The sequence below is a fragment of the Brassica rapa genome, chromosome A09 (assembly GCF_000309985.2).
Source record: "Brassica rapa cultivar Chiifu-401-42 chromosome A09, CAAS_Brap_v3.01, whole genome shotgun sequence".
Taxonomy (NCBI): Eukaryota; Viridiplantae; Streptophyta; class Magnoliopsida; order Brassicales; family Brassicaceae; genus Brassica; species Brassica rapa.
Genome location: NC_024803.2, coordinates 43,890,568 through 43,908,047, shown reverse-complemented (window position 1 = coordinate 43,908,047; position 17,480 = coordinate 43,890,568). Strand labels below are relative to the sequence as shown.

The 17,480-nt window shown below is 33.1% G+C and overlaps 2 protein-coding genes and 1 pseudogene across 24 annotated transcripts in view; 1 reads left to right on the top strand and 2 right to left on the bottom strand.

Moving 5' to 3' along the window:
- The first annotated feature begins 406 nt into the window (after nt 1–406).
- Nucleotides 407–17,480, top strand: part of LOC117127863 — a 23,944-nt gene continuing 6,870 nt past the window's right edge. For 7 of the 23 annotated variants that reach the window (XM_033278652.1, XM_033278646.1, XM_033278637.1 and 4 more), the window contains exons 1-12: nt 407–1,318; nt 1,405–1,851; nt 1,921–2,196; nt 2,285–2,372; nt 3,181–4,049; nt 4,137–4,442; nt 4,514–4,558; nt 4,625–4,711; nt 4,791–4,868; nt 4,955–5,053; nt 5,141–5,197; nt 5,286–5,384. In XM_033278652.1, the coding sequence (XP_033134543.1) occupies nt 863–1,318; nt 1,405–1,851; nt 1,921–2,196; nt 2,285–2,372; nt 3,181–4,049; nt 4,137–4,442; nt 4,514–4,558; nt 4,625–4,711; nt 4,791–4,868; nt 4,955–5,053; nt 5,141–5,197; nt 5,286–5,384 (2,907 nt within the window). In that variant the 5' untranslated portion in view covers nt 407–862. Of the gene's footprint in view, nt 1,319–1,404; nt 1,852–1,920; nt 2,197–2,284; nt 2,373–3,180; nt 4,050–4,136; nt 4,443–4,513; nt 4,559–4,624; nt 4,712–4,790; nt 4,869–4,954; nt 5,054–5,140; nt 5,198–5,285; nt 5,385–5,471; nt 6,237–6,356; nt 6,429–6,522; nt 6,595–6,698; nt 7,200–17,480 lie in introns of those variants that run through there. The other 16 variants (XM_033278659.1, XM_033278657.1, XM_033278655.1 and 13 more) reach the window with 16 other exon arrangements.
- Nucleotides 6,606–11,228, bottom strand: LOC117127865. The gene is made up of 7 exons (XM_033278663.1): nt 10,798–11,228; nt 10,255–10,584; nt 9,917–10,021; nt 9,695–9,802; nt 9,487–9,615; nt 7,780–9,374; nt 6,606–7,618 (listed from the first exon to the last, which is right to left on the bottom strand). The coding sequence occupies exons 2-7, from the start codon at nt 10,579–10,581 to the stop codon at nt 7,360–7,362; spliced, it is 2,523 nt and encodes an 840-aa protein (XP_033134554.1). The 5' UTR covers nt 10,582–10,584; nt 10,798–11,228; the 3' UTR covers nt 6,606–7,359.
- On the bottom strand, nt 14,967–17,479 carry LOC117128270 (annotated as a pseudogene).

Sequence of the window (17,480 nt, the reverse complement as noted above, 5' to 3'; positions counted from 1 at the left end):
TTTCAAGAGCTCATCAGTTCATAAAACAAAAAAGAATTAAGGTTTATAAAGTTGTATAAACAACCAAAATGATTGAAGCAATTTATAAAGGCTTCTAAATCAGTTTATATACAAAAATGATGATATGTAAGCAACATTATGAGTATACGTGCTAATCATAACGAGTAAGTAATATGGTCTAGTGGTAAGTTGAGGTTGCTTAAAATTTCAATTTAGACAGAAACCCGTGTTCGACCCATGACCTCAACGATTTATCTGTTTTTTTATCATTTACCAAAAGGGATGGCAAAACAGTAAATTTAACTCTTCTCACGCGACACGTCTTCATCTTCTTCACTATGACACGTTTTTTTTTTTGCTTTCTTGTTTTCTATCATTTCTTCATCGTTTCTCTATGTCCGTAAATTTCAAGAAGAAGAATCAACACAACAATCTTCCCCATTTTGAATCATTATCGTGGCAAAAGGTAATTGAGTTTCATCTTCATTTTTGAATCAACAATCTAAATTGAATTGAATTTTTGTTTGAAACCTAATTGATTGACTTAAAATCTCAATCTGTTTCAGTTTCAGTTCCAATTCAACTTGAATCGAATTTAGCAAAAGTTAATTCAAGAACATTCACTGTATTCTCTTTTGATTTTTTATATTCAATTTAGATCAAATTGAAATTCCTATTTGCTTTTGTATATACACTCCAAAATCGAATTGAATTTTTGTATGGAACCTAATTGATTTATCTAAAATCTCAATTTGTTTCAGTTTCTTGGATGCATGTCGTTCATTTGATCTTAATTCACCTAGTTTCTTTCTTTTCTTGATTTTTTTTTTGTGATCTGCATTTCCGATTCCTCCTCAGGAAGATGAAAAATAATTTGAAGAAAAAAGGAAAACTTTTGTCTATTGCCAAAGATTGTGAAGTAGAAGTATCTATTCAAGAAGATGGGTTCAGAGGTTCTTGGTATAGAGCTATCCTCGAGCAAAATCCGACGAGAGTAACAGGAAAAAAGCTTCGGGTTAGTTACAAAACTATGTTCAACGAAGATGGTGTAAGTCCTTTGAAGGAAACTATTGAAAGAAGTTTTATTCGGCCAGTCCCGCCAGAGTGTCTGAATGAGGGTGTCGTATTCAAGGAAGGGTCGGTGGTGGATGCTTATTTTAATAATGGTTGGTGGACTGGTGTTATCGTAGTTGAAAGGCCAGATGGTAGTTTTTTGGTTTACTTTGATGATCCACCAGACATAATGAGATTCATCAGAAGCCAACTGAGACCTCATGCTGATTGGATCGGCTCCAAATGGGTCAAAAGCAAAAACAAGGTATTGTTTTTTTTTGTATGTTTTAAGTTATAAAATTTTGAATGTTTGAGGGCTTTAGCTTATATATGATTGTTTTGGAATTGAAGGTATTGAGTCAACACATGTTTACGAGAGGGAAGTTGGTGGAAATGACCCGTGAAATTAGTGAAAGTGAAAAGGAAAAAATTTGGGTCCGAGCATTGGTAATTACAGAAGTTCGGAAACAAGGAGATGATAGAAGAAAATTTCTGATCAAAAGATGTACAATCTCACAAAATTCGAGTGATGAAGCGGAAGGAAAACATTTAATAGTTGATATTTGCAAAATAAGGCCATCTCCTCCTCGAGATCTTTGTGCAGAGTACAGTCTGAACGACTATGTTGAAGTGGTTGTTACCCATGGGTGGCGCAAAGGTCGAGTGACGGAAATTCTCCTTGAAAACAAATACAAAGTGTATTTCGCTGCCACAAAAGAGGATGCGGTTTTTAATTATACTGAGATTAGGCTGTCAATGGAGTGGCTAGGTGGTGGTAGTTGGATTCGCGCACATGAGGTATTTTCTCACACATAATTTGTATTCATTTTTGGTGCAATTTAAAATCTTCCTACACCATTTTTGCAGAGAGAATTTGAAAATAATGCTGGCACACCAATCAGACCCGGTCAAGATAGTCCTAGTAACACACTTGCCACCGATGAAGATGATACGTTGAATGATGATGCCACCAAAATCAGATCCGATCAAGAGAGCCCTAGTATCACACTTGTTTTAGAATCCAATGAAGAGGATAAGGTGAATGATGATGCCACAGAAATCACATCCTCTCTCGAGAGACACAGAAACACTTCTGTTTTAGAAGCCACTGAGGCTGAAACACAAAACCATGAAACCATATATGTAAGTTTTAGACTATCACCTATATATGTGTTCTCATAGGCTTCTTTTTCTTATCTTTAAACTATATATTTTTACTAATGATGTGTAGGGAAAGGAGTTACCATTACCTCATGAATCAGAAGATATGATGGATGATGTAGCCACTCCAATCATAGACCCTCAAGAGATTCCACGAGGTAAAATGTAGATTATGATTTATAAAAGCCTATAAATAATTTATAAAGACTTACAAATATGTGTAGTTTATAAGAGCAATAAATAGTTTACAAGGGCTTCTAAATCTATATAAAATTTTGACAATTATTTTGAAGGGCTTATAAGGTTTTATGAAGATTTATAAAATAAGGTAATATATAAAGACCTATAAACAATTTTAAAAGATTTATAAATCTGTATAAAATGATTTACAAATTTTGACAATAATTAATAAAGACTTATGAATCTCTATATAATAATTTATAAGGGTTAATAAAATTTTTTAAAAAGCATATAAATATTTTGCAGAAGCTTGTTAATCTATAATAGTTTATAAAACCGTTTTCTAAGCATTAAACCATAAATAAACTTGGGCCTTAAACATTGATAATCGAAATTGGGCCTTAGTGTAAAAAAAATAAAACCGTCACGAATTAGGGTAAAAAGTCGGGACTTTTCATCGCCTTCCTCCGTTCGCGTCTCTTCTGATACAGAGCTGAAGCGCATCTTTTGATCTCTATTTATACTCCGCCGTTCTACATTTCTTTGGTTACAAAAACTTACTTTTCACCATCGATTTCTCTTAACTCCGGTAATGTTATTGGTTCTTCTTAGCGATTCTTCTTCTCACTCTGTCATTTGCGATATATTTCATTGCTAGTTCTTTCGTTTTTGATGTGGTTAATCGATTTTAGAATGATCTATTATGATTTACAAGTGTTGATAAACAAAACCTTTATAAGTCATTATAAAACATATCTTTGACATTGCCATTTTGAATTGTTTCAGGTGAAACGATGAGTGAGTCTAATGACAAGATTGCTTTGCCAAAAAGAATCTCCGAAACTGGTACAAAAGGAGTCGTATTGCAAAGAATTAACAAGCGCTCCAATCTGAAGTTGGTTGGTAAAGTTGAAACCCTTTTGGGCAAAGAATTCAAGAAGCTTGAAGATTCATTCTTGGCTCCGGTAATTAAGATGGGAAGGAAGCAGAAGCTTATGGTGTTTTCAAGGCATTTGATTCATCACTTACTCTTAAGGAGAATTGATATAGGCGAGAAGGGTTTGTGGTTTACTTTTGGAGAACAACTAATGAGGTTTTCTCTAAGAGAATTCCACTTGACAACGGGTCTGCCTTGTGTTGTTGATAAAGATGAAGATGAAGCCGAGACTTCAGCAACAAAAAAGAAGAAGAAAGATCCATGGATGAACAAGAATCAAACTCTAAACACCTTGCTTAAGCTTCTTGTCGAAAAGAGTAAAGAGCTTACTGCTGATCAGAGATTAAGATTGGGAGCTACAATCCTTGTGGAAGGGATATTGATGGCAAGCAATCCGGTGACAAGTATTCCAGAAGAGCGTCTGCTTAGAGCTAGAAATTTCAAAGAGTTTTGCAAGTATCCCTGGGGGAATTTGGCCTTTGATTATTTACTGAAAGAAGTGAAGAGCTTTACCTATGCAAAGCTGACGGAGAATAATCAATACGCGATTTGTGGCTTTATATATGCGCTTCAGCTCTGGGCGTTATCTTCTGTGAATCAACTAGGCACATTCTTTGGTATTAGCGATGATGGAATTCAGTTTCCCTTGTGCTTGCATTGGAAAGAAACCAAAGCGCTTACTATTGAGGAGGTTAACAGATTCGACCAAATGGAGAAGGTAACCGTTTATAATGTTTTATAAAACTGTTTTAGTCTTTGCATTCTTCTTTTACCGATTGTTTGATCATATGCAAACACTTGTCAGGTTGATGTCAAATGTATCCTTGGAGATCCCGGATTGCATAGCGACTTGGTTGAAGATGTTGACTGTGAATTTGGAAGAGTTGTTGATCTTGTCAAAAGAGGATATCGTTTGAAGAGACAAGATTGGCTCAATAGAAGTGTCGACATTGCCGTTGCTGAAGCTGAAGTGGACGAAAATAATTCTGTTCCTGGGATTGATGCAACTGATCAAGAAAAGATTGAATTCCTCAATAATAAGGTAGTGTCTCTTGAAGAAAGAGTGAAGTACCTTGAAGGTCTTTTGAACATTCGTGGAGAAACTGTGAAGGTAAACTACTTTCTATATTTGTTTCGTGTTGTAAATGACAAAAAGATTCATATGCTTCTAACTTGTAACAGGAAACTGAGAAGTCAAAAGAAACTGAAGCCGCCACAAAAACCAAGGTTTGCTATCTATAACGTCTTCATATTCTTAATACAATGTGTGTGAGCTCACATATAATATTTCAGGTAAATGGACAGAATGCCGATTATGAACTTGACGAAAATGAAGTTTTAGGAGTTTATATAGATGCCAAAAGAAAGGAAATCGCTAAGGTTATTTTATTTTTGATATTTTATAATGTTGTTATTAAATTCGAAATTGCTAAGCTAGTTTTTTTTCTTGTAATATTAGAGAAAGAAGAATGGTGTAAGACCTCCACGTGAAGTAGGACATCAAGATGAAGATGATGTAGAAGTCGAAGTCAATGAAGTAAGCTTATTTATAACACTTTATAAATTGAAAACCGTTATAGAATTATAAATCATTAAAAATATGTAATTTTTTTTTTAAAATAGGAACAACCACAAGAAGAAGAGGAACAACAACAAGAAGATGATACAGAAGACGATGTGGACGATGGTGATAAAGAGAGTGAAAATCCGGAAACCAATGAAGTAAGCTGATTTATAAATCTTTAAAAACTGAACAATCGTTTTAAATTTATAAATCATTATAAATATGTAATCCTTTTATTGAAATAGGGACAGACACAAGAGGAAGAGGAACAACACCAAGAGGATGACGCAGAAGTCAATGAAGTAAGCTTATTTATAACCCTTTATAAATTGAAAACCGTTATAGAATTATAAATCATTAAGAATATGTAATCTTTTTTTTTTTAAATAGGAACAGCCACAAGAAGAAGAGGAACAACAAGAAGAAGAGGATACAGAAGACGATGTGGACGACGGTGATAAAGAGAGTGAAAATCCGGAAACCAATGAAGTAAGCTGATTTATAAATCTTTATAAACTGAACAATCGTTTTAAATTTATAAATCATTATAAATATGTAATCCTTTAATTGAAATAGGAACAGAAACAAGAGGAAGAGGAGCAACAACAAGAGGATGACACAGAAGTCAATACAGATGTTGACGTCGGTGCTAAGGAAAATGGATCTGAAAACCCCGTGAAAGGTTCAAAGAAACGTGGAAGAAAGGTAAATATCTCTCAGTGTATAAGGGTTTATAAAATGTTGTTTAGTATAATCTATGTAACTTTTTTTATTGTGTCATCAAAATTGAAGGATGGAGAAGAAAATGAGGATGCATATGAAAAGCCCGTGAAGGTTACAAGGAAAAGTGAAAGAGTAACTAAGGTAAATATCTCTCTGTGTATAATGCTTTATAAAATGCTGTTTAGTATAATCAATGTAACTTTTTTTATTGTGTCATCAAAATTGAAGGGTGGAGAAGTAAATGAGGATGCATCTGAAAAGCCCATGAAGGGTACAAGGAAAAGTAAAAGAGGAACTAAGGTGAATATCTCTCAGTGTATAAGGGTTTATAAAATGCTGTTTAGTATAATCAATGTAACTTTTTTTATTGTGTCATCAAAATTGAAGGGTGGAGAAGTAAATGAGGATGCATCTGAAAAGCCCATGAAGGGTACAAGGAAAAGTAAAAGAGGAACTAAGGTGAATATCTCTCTGTGTATAATGCTTTATAAAATGTTGTTTAGTATACTCTATGTAACTTTTTTTATTGTGTCATCAAAATTGAAGGATGGAGAAGAAAATGAGTATGCATATGAAAAGCCCGTGAAGGTTACAAGGAAAAGTGAAAGAGTAACTAAGGTAAATATCTCTCTGTGTATAATAGTTTATAAAATGTTCTTTCTGATTATCATTTCTGATTTACAAAGGCTGTTATTAAAATCGAAATTGCTAAGTTATTTATTTGTCTTGTAATATAAGGGAAAGAAGAAAGGTGTAACACCCCCACGTGAAGTACAACAACAAGTAGAAGATCATGCAGAAACCAATGAAGTAAGCTGATTTATAAGTCTTTATAAACTGATTGACTTTTTAAATGTTTAATATGCTCTATGTAACTTTACTTATTGTGTCATTAAAATTGAAGGATGGAGAAGGGAATGAGGATGCATCTAAAAAGCACGTGAAGTTTACAAAGAAGAATGGAAGAGGAAATAAGGTAAATATCTCTCTATGTATAATGGTTTATAAAATATTCTTTCAAATTTCATTGACTACATCCAATTATCATTTCTGATTTTCTTAATTGTTATGCTTATAAAGGAACACAATGTTGGCACCCCCAAATCGAAAAAACAAAAGAAACAATTTGAGAAAGATTCAGCTGATGATGTGATAGGAAGTGTTTTGGAAGATCTTAAAAATGCCGATTAGAAGCATCGCGAATTTGAAGAAATGAAGCTCTTTCAGTTTTTTAGTACTTTTAACAAATATCTATGGAACTTTTTCAGTTTTAGTGTGTTATCTTTTGATGATGTCTTCAATGAGGAACATCTTTTGGCTTGTCCCTTAATCCTTCATGATGAGGAAAATATATTTTGGTTTGTACCTTAAACCTTTGCTAAGGAAACATATTTTATTTATGTTCATGCAAGTAAGCTAAGATATCAAACGAACATATAATTTCTACAATTAATCTGAATCCTAATGATTTATAAAGGGTAGTTTATGTAACCACACATTTCGTATAATAAATAACATAACTTCTATTAGACACCTGCAAAATTTATAAAGCATTATAAAATGATAGATGTAAAAATAAAAGGAACATAACTTCTATTAGACACCTGTAAACTTTATAAATCATTATAAAACGATAAAATGTAATAGTAAAAGGTTCCCCAAAATCTATTCGATTCCAATTCTCTCTTATAACATCATATAAAATAATCAATTGCACACAAGTTTTTATACTACTCTGTTATCAAATAGGCCTTACACAACTACCTTTGTTGTGTCCTTTCTGTCCACATCTGCTGCATTTGTAAGCCTTGGGTGATGGTTTAGATATGGGCCGATATTTTCCATACTCCCACGAACTTGGTATCCTCTTTTTTTTCCTCCTCCCACTAGGAAAGCGTGTAGATGGAGGGCGACAAACAAACGAAGCTACATGGGGAGGAATATCCCAATATGTTTTATCACCAACAGGATATACACTCTCTGAATATGCTAGTGTAAACCTAATAAGAAAATTAAGAGAATTAAATAAAGGTACAATAAAGACAGAAAAATGAAAAAGAAGTGTTGTAGAACAATATTTATAAAACCTTATAAATTTGATCAATTTTGTAAACATATATAAACGTGCTGATGTATTACCACAATGGCTGAGAGAACGGACCTTTCATTGGAGAAAAACTCATCGACATAATCATTTTCGTGCTTATTCCCAGATTTTGCAGCGGCAATTGCATGAGCACAAGGAAACTTCTCAATATCAAACACAAAACATGAACAATGCCTTGTTTGAAAATTCACCACTTGATCTCTTGTATCTCCCTTAACCTCAAACTCTGAATCATTGATTTTGGAAACTTCAAGGAAGCGAGACGTAAAATCATATAGCTCCTTCATCTTGTTCCCCACTTCGACAGTGACAGGGTGCATGTGACGAACTCCTTCCTCACGTCGTTCAGTGAACCACTTAGTCATTATCATCCTAATAGTGTCAAAAAGACAGACAATTGGATACTCACGACTCACTTTCAGCAAAGAATTTATAGATTCGGCCAAGTTTGACGTCATGATGTTGAAGCGATTAGCAGGAGAATAAGCTCGGGTCCACTTCCTGAAGTCTGCTTTACGAAGATAATCTGCTAATACAATGTCGGACTCCTCAATCTCTTGAAAATAGCAATCGAAATCAGCTTTGGTGTAGGCATAACCAGCTTCAACAACCAAAGGGACAAGTGTTGAACTTTTGAAATTGTCCTGGACATTCTTTTGAAAGTGAAAGATGCAGATTCCATGGTGAGCAACAGGATAATGTTGTAAAAGAGCTTTTTCAATAGAGGCCGCACGATCAGAGACAAAAACCAAATCCTCTTCATCAGGAATGATGGTTTTCAGACATTTCATAAACCAACTCCATGAGGCTTCATTCTCAGAATCAACTATAGCAAAAGCTATAGGATACAAGTGAAAATTACCATCTTGTGCTGTGGCAGCAAGTAGAGTCCCTTTATACTTTGATTTCAGATGGGCACCATCAACAGAAAGTACCTTCCTCATCAACTTAAACCCTCTGATAGATGGACCAAGCGACAAAAATGCGTATTTGAATTTCCCAACAGCATCAACTTCGATAAAAGTCACAGAACCTGGATTCTTTTCTTTTATCATGTGAAACCAACTGGGCAAAGCTTCATAACTGTCATCAGGAGTACCCCTAGCTATATCTTGGCCGTGCTCTTGAGACCTCCAAGCCTTTGAATATGTAATCACAACACCATGATCATTTCTAGCTTTTTCCATGATCTGTTTAGGTTTCAGCCCAATCTTTCCTCCTTCATAATGATTGCTGACCATAGTTCCCAACAATTTTGCAGTAGCTTGCCGATGACTAACAGTTCTCAGAGAAGTGTCACAAGTATGTTTAGATACATAATGACGAACAAAAAAACTCTGAGATCCTTTAACTGATTTTGCACGAAAACTCCAACTGCATCTTTCATCCACACAACTAAGAACATAACGTGTTTTGTCTGAATATTCTGTGTGGAACTCAAAGCTTTTACTAACTGCATGCAACCTCAACTTTGTGCTCATTTCCTTTTTATCCTTGAAAAACTTCCCGCAGAACAAATCATCATCATCACCACAACTGGGAGACAAGATATCTTCTCCCATGCTTTCTCTACCACGTCTACTGGAGAAAGATGGCAATTTTGACTTTCCAGACCCATATACAGCAAGTCCAATCGAGTCCAATCCTCTCTAAGATAAAAACATGAAACATATACATTAAAAATAGAATTTATAACCCATTATAAGACATTGATTAAACTCTCATATATTTATATTTGACAGAGGAAAAAGTTATATGTACCTTATTGCTAACAAGACCACTTGAAGGAGAAATAAGACTGTCGCTAATACAAGTATGTTGTATACCAGAGACTTCGTCAACTCTCTGAATGCTGTTCCATTCAGTCTCCGCGTGTGTTTTTGTTCCTCTCTAGAAAATTAAACATGTATTTATTACCTTTATAAGACATTATAATTATGAATGTTAAGGTAAGAGTTTTGAAAAGTACCTCAAATACATTACTACTTCCAGCAATAGGCGAATCATGAGTACTAGAAATTTCATCTTGTGTCTGAATCATGTTTGACATAATCAATGGTGATTTTTGTGTTCCTGTCTGAAACATAAAAACATAAAGCTAGTAATGAATCTTGTAATGAAACATAAAAAGATAAAGCTAAATATATAATCATTTACAAGGCCTTATAAAAATGAGAGTTGTAATAAATACCTCACGCGGATTACTAGTTCCAGCAATAGGCAAATCATGATTACTATTTCCACCCCGTGGCTGGATCATATTTGACATAATCATTGGTGATAATTGAGTTCTTCTCTGAAACATTAAAAAAAAAACATAAAAGCTAATAGTTAAAATATATTTGGTAATGATCCTGCAAAATGCACAACTATTATTATAAGGTCTTATAAATGTAAAAGTTGTAATAGATACTGCTATGGCAAACTTCTTCAAGCAATGAGCAAATCACTACTACTACATACTACCTTATAAAATAAATGATAACTCTAATAAACAAACAAGTTAGCAAAAGAGTTTCATGCAGTTACCTTAATGGTTACACATAGATGAAGGTCTCCATTCTCCTTAAGTTTGCTCAGATAAGATGTTACTTGACGATCATTCCTAATAAATGCTGGAGGAAGCTCTTTTGTACCAAAGTTTAATTTTGAAGGTGAGGCATAGCTAAGATTTACACTGTTTCTGTTGCCATCAATTCCAAAATCTTCTAAAACAGCCACAATCAAATCATTGTAGCTGATATCTTCATGAATCATACTAAGAGAGGATCCTCGTTGATCATCCACTATGAAATCCCAGTGAATTCCATTTATTAGTTTCCATTCTCCACATATAGAACAAATTTCGAACACCATAACCTGATTATAAAGAACATGGGTATTAGAGAAGGAATGATCAACAAGATATATCAATAAGAAAAATACATAAAACTATATTCCTCATAGCTAAAAATTTATAAGGTTTTATAAATCTGAGATTCGAAAACTTCATGAGAAAAATTCGTCTCCTTCCCAGAAACCGATCGATTTTGAGAAACCAAGCAAAAATTACAGAAAAGAGACGAAAATCACTTTGTTACGTTCGTGAAGAGAGATTGATTCGATTGAGCTTGTAGTCTACGCCAAATCTCGTCGGACGTCAATGTCGCCTGAATAATCAAATCTCGCCGGTGAAAATGGCTGAAGTCGTCGAAACTCTCTCGACGGATCGAATCTCTCTCGCCGGAATCGATCTCTCTCGCCGGAATCGATCTCTCTCGAAGGAATCGATCTCTCTCGCCGGAATCGATCTCTCGTTGGAATCTCTCGATCGCCGGAATCAATCTCTCGATTAGGGGTTTTTGAATTTTCAATTTCTTGTGGGAGAAGACTTATGTTTATGTTTGATTAAATAAGGGTATAATGGTACTTTACCTACTAAAATTTTAAAGGTAAATTTGAAAAGTGTAAAGTTGAAAAGTGGTATTAGGAAAGTGGTATTAGTGGCAATTCCCCAACAATTAATATATTTGTATCACAGTATAATAATAATTTTGAAATACATATGAAATTAAAATAACTAAAAACATATAAACAAAAATACATTACATCTAAAATAATACATACATCTTTTACTAATTATTTGAATTAATATATTCACCCCATAAATGTTTGATTAATGCATTTCGAAATTCAAAATGAGCTTCTCACTCTTTTTTTGTCGGAATTCTTAAAATCAAACATCATGAATCAACACTTATCATCTCAACTTCTACACTTGAAACTTCAACTCGTTCTTATTGTTGCATTGTTATCACATTCATCCTCTTAGATCATATTATGCATTATAATACAAATTGTCATTATATCATGTAATATCAAACATCTTAATATCAAACTGAAGGAGAAGCATCTCGAAGAGAACAAGTTCAAGGAATCAAATGTCACCAAATGATCAAAAATATTATACCTCGTATTATAATTACTTTGGTGGAACTGAAAATAATTTCTGGGCCATTATATTATCATGTCAGTTTATCTTATAATTTTCAAAATTATTTTCTTATATGCATTTAAAATCAATTTAGAAAGCACATAAAAATTATGATAAGTCAATCTAATATCATGACTATGTAACAATACAATTTATTTATAATTTTATAAAGATAATATATTTAATTAAACTGCTTAAATATATCACGTTGCTACAATATCAATTTTATTTAGTGTAACATTATAGCAAAAACAACATAATACTATAATAGCTGAGTACAGGTGTTAGCACCATGTCATGCTAAAATACGAAGAAAAAAAAGAAAAAAAAAGAAAAACATACAAGCATCTTCTCCAAGCAATGTGATACTATATAGACACACACAAGCAGGTCACAACAAGAAAGCACAAATAAACATATTGCCTGCTTGGAAAATATTCAAAGTTTTTCAAAATGTTTGGAAGCATGTTGTCTAGTGGCGATGAGACTTGGAAGGAATGCGTAGAGGAAGATAAAAGGTAAATTTGTTTTTTATTACTAATTCTAGTTTGAATATAACAATCATAACTTTACTTTTTTTTGCTATCTTAATTTTTTTTTAAAAAGGAAACTTTTAGGAGTTGATATTGGATTCAAGAATTTAATTGACTTTGAAAGAATTCAATTGAAGACATAAATGATAGATTTTGAAGTATTTCAAATGATTTGATGATGATTTTAATGTATTTGTCTAATTCTTTCATTTTAGATTTTAAAGAAATATAATTAAATTTGATAGGAACCAATTCATATAAATTTTCATGAATTTTTTGAATCTTTATATAAAATGCACAGGGAAAGAACAAAACTTTTGCTGATAAAATAATAATACCATAATTATTTTTATACCATATTAACAGACAAAGTCATTTTTCATACTATATAAACAGACAAAGTCATTTAAAAGTGAAATAACGACTCTACTAAGAAAAAAAAAATAAAAGCCAATTATTTTTATATTAAATTATTTGATATCGTACAATTGCTAACAAAATTAAATAACTTTTTGCAGGTTTCGATGAGATTTTATTCGATAGTTGAATTTGAGAGTTTATGCCAACATGTCCTGATATGTTTCTCTTTTCTTACACTTCATTGCACCACGCTGCACTTTATACATTTCACTGCATTTCTCTCAACAAGTACATATCATCTCAACACTCCCCCTCAAGCTTGATCAAGGAAACCGATCAAGCATGGTTTAGTTTGGAAACCATGATGAAGACTTCTTTCATTAAAAACCACACCAAAAAAAAAATCCATTAAAAAAATCTTGAAAAAAAAAGTGGAGACTCCATGGTTTAGGGCCTGACCATTAAACTAAGCGAAACCGAACCATAATTTTATGTGGACAACTTAAATTTAGTTTGGATGGAAAAACTGATCCGCAAAACATTCATTATTGGCTATATTTTTGGTTATTTTATATTGGTTAAACCAACAAACTAAAATAATTAAGAGCAAATCTGGCAATAACCGAAATGTAAAAAAAATTCTTTTTAAATGGGAATTTGAAAATAAAATCGAACCAAGTTAATAAATAAAATAACAAACCGAATTTCATACCAAACACGACCAATGTCATTTCCTCAAACCAAAACCCTAAGAATTCCATATACAAAGGATTCATAAAAGGCCAAAACAGATTAGCCGCTTAAGGAAAAGCAAAGACAGTCTGCTTGCCAATAACGAAAAAACCAGTCGGTTAGCAACATGATCACAGCTTAACCTAGTAATACTATAATAGCGCTGAGTACAGGTGTTAGCACCCCTTCATGCTGAAATACGAAAAAAAAGAAAAAAAAAGAAAAACATACAAGCATCTTCTCCAAGCAATGTGATACTATATACACACACAAGCAGGTCACAACAAGAAAGCACAAACAAAACATATTGCCTGCTTGAAAAATATTCAAAGTTTTTCAAAATGTTTGGAAGCATGTTGGTCTAGTGGCGATGAGACTTGGAAGAAATGCGTAGAGGAAGATAAAAGGTAAATCTGTTTTTATTACTAATTCTAGTTTGAATATAACAATCATAACTTTACTTTTTTTTTGCTATCTTAATTTTGTTTTAAAAGAAAACTTTTAGGAGTTGGTTTGGATTCAAGAATTTAATTGACTTTGAAAGAATTCAATTGAAGACATAAATGATAGATTTTGAAGTATTTCAAATGATTTGATGATGATTTTAATGTATTTGTCTAATTCTTTCATTTTAGATTTTAAAGAAATATAATTAAATTTGATAGGAAACAATTCATATAAATTTTCATGAATTTTTTGAATCTTTATATAAAATGCACAGGGAAAAAACAAAACTTTTGCTGATAAAATAATAATACCATAATTATTTTCATACCATATTAACAGACAAAGTCATTTTTCATACTATATAAACAGACAAAGTCATTTAAAAGTGAAATAACGACTCTACTTAGAAAAAAAAAATAAAGCCAATTATTTTTATATAATAAAATTATATATAATATTAAAAAAGTTTTTTTCCACTTTATAATATGGATTACATCAAATGATATACTTTGTCATTTCGTTAAAACGATAATATAAATTAATAACGAATATTACATTTCCAAATTCATCATATCAATAAGTTTGACATACATATCTAATAAATAAATGCTATAAAGAATTCTCTTCAAATCCTAACTCAAACCTTAGAATTGCTTCTTTACATTTTATAATTATTATTTTTCATCAAATTCTTTTCAAATACAATTATCATGAAATCCACCAAAATTGAATAACACAAATATTTAATAGATTTAGATAATTATTGAACTGAATAACACTAGATTCTAAAATATTTTAGAAAAATTATTTAAAATACAAATTTAAAAGAATTTATGAAACATATAATTGGATAATAGAAGAATTTAATGGAAACTTCAATTCCTTCAAATTTAGTTGAACTTATAAATTGAATAGATGAGCTCAGTATGAGGCGATATCATGAGGTCTGTACCGTGGCCGGGTACTATTTTACCACTAGACCACTGGTGCTTTAATGTTTATGATACTATAATGAATGATTTTATTAACTTGGTCAATATGGAATGAGGAAAAAACAAGAAATTGGTGAGGAAAAACTGAGTGGCGCATGTGTGAAAATCAAATACACTTTCCAGTGATGATGAATATAGCCATAACTTTGGAATATAGATTGAATCATCAAAGGTATGTTCCCTTTTCTCTCTACTTATATACGGTGTGGAAAGCTATAGCTATGAGATCTTTAAAAGAGAACAAACAAACAAACAAACAACAAGAGGAATTAAAAAAAAGTTTTTCCTTTCTTCTGACAAATCTGATAACAAAATAGAGTTTGATATATATATATATAAGGAAAAAAAATAGCAGTGTTCAGTTTTTTAGGCTTGAAAATCTTTATTTGAGTTCCATACAGGAGCTGTCGTCTTTTGCACACCCGCACCACCATCTGATAACACTCCGCTTCCATTTTCAGCTGCTATTAACGGATCCTTCTCGCCCTCTTTCATCTGCCAAACCCAACAAAGTAACATCAGTTTCTTTTTTTCTTTCTTGTTCACCACCAATGTAAGCTATAGACCTTTACCAACCAAAACAATGCCTAGGATACGGTTTGCTTCTCTGATAGCAGTCTTACTGAAAAATCAATAGTACCATAAACGAAATCTGATTCACGTGAATCATCTAATTGTTTCTTTTATCATGGAGAAAAGGGTTTCTGTTGTATAAGTCATACGAGAGATGTAGGTGAATCCTATTTTTAACAAGGACCAGGGATATATATTTATTGGTGTCACGCATTCAATAGTATTAAGCTATATATAGCTATTAGCCAGAGGAAATATACCTGAGGCAATTGGGTTGATGTTTCACTTGCCTTCTGCTGAGTCTCAACCGAGCAGAAATAGGAATAAACAACCATTCCTATCACAGCCACCATAATACCAAGAATGTTGCGCCAGTTGAATGGGTCCTTCAGCAACACGTATCCAAATGCTAGAACCAGGCATGTTTTCAGATGTCCCAGAACCTGATATGTGACCGGAGACGTTTTCCCAATGACCAGAAAAGTGCTGAAGTTTACAGAGACTGATATCATGCAGGACAGGACGATGAAAAACTGCAGTAAACAAAGAAGAACATGTAAATATATGTCGAAAGAAAATAATATGGGTAGAATCCCTCGCAGGTTGAGTCTTACCACAACTTGAGAAGTGTACTTGAAAGCAAACACGTTCTGGTTGGTTAGGAGCCCATCTAAAAATGGTCCAGTGACGAAAAGTGTGATTGCTTGATAAGGGCAAGACTGATAAAGAAGCTGCGTGGATGAAACTTTGAACTTCTTCTGGATGGTATTTGTCATCTGTGTACAATTGGTTAAAGATAACAGCATCGAATTGGCATAAGATTATTGAAAGAAAAGAGCAATGGGAGAAGAACGGCTAAGCATAGGATACAATTTGAGCGACACAGGTTGTGATAACAGCCAGCAGCGACAAGACAGAACCCAGCATATTAAGCTGAAGATCTGTGACGGTTGCAATTCCAACACCAAGAAGAAGGATGGTTAATGAAAACTGAATTTTTCGGCTGCAACAAAACAAAGAAGCGTGTCATTAACTATGCCTTTGACCAGAGACTAGCTTGAGAAACTCGTTGAGCCATGGAAAATTCTGAGGACGAATTATCATCACAAAGGGACATAAGACTATCACTAAGTTGCTGAACTGTTATAGCATAGAAAAGTAGAACATAGATAGTATCCTCCAAAGTAACAATCACTCATCTTTAACAGAAATGCACAAAAAGCAAGTGAGAGAACTTTGAGTGCTAACCTGAACTTTTTCCTGAAGAAGAGAGTCTCCAGAGAACAGTACAGGGGATGATTGCTAGCTTTGTCATCTAATACCAACAGAGAGAAGAGACGGGGTTTGAAACACACAGACTGCAAGGATATATCATCATGTAGCAGCTAGAATGAGAAAGCTTTTATTACCTGGTAAAAACCAACGGAGTTAAAGCCCAGGCTGAGGTTCAATAGTCCAATGGATATCCCATTCAATATGCCAAATCCCATCACAGCTCGTGGATCGAAAGGCTTGTGTTCAAACATCTTCATCCATAGTGCCACATGAAGGGAACAAAACGTGACCAATAGATGCCAACTTGTCAAAGTAGTCGCTGTACGTAAAAATAATAACAAGAGTAAGTACAGATAGCTTAAGAACAATGATGACCAAATGACTTCAAGAGTAAGTACAAGAGTAATTAATACGAACATAACTGTATCTTTTTAATAACTTCAGTCTAATACTACATAAGAACAGCCGATGTAAAGTGCTAAAGTAAACAAACAACTAATAAAGTAACCAGAGAAATCCAAATTTTTGGGGACACACAAACACCGTTTAAAGTCAAAGGAACGTCTAAAGTGTTTAAACATTATACCAAAGATAGAAAACTTTCTTAAACATTTACAATCATCTAGGCATATAACCATAACGGGAAAAAAGATAATCACCTAACAATTCCAAATATAATATCAAGTAAAATGATCTCTAACCTATCCTTTAACTCATCCGCTCATAGTATACTAATCAAAGGAGCCTGAAACACGCAAAAGTTGAAAAAGGGTTTTACCGAAGGTGAAGCCAAGGGTGCTAATGAGGGCTTGTTACAGATCACGATCGACACAGACGACACAAACGGACAAACTCAAAGCGCCGATTGTT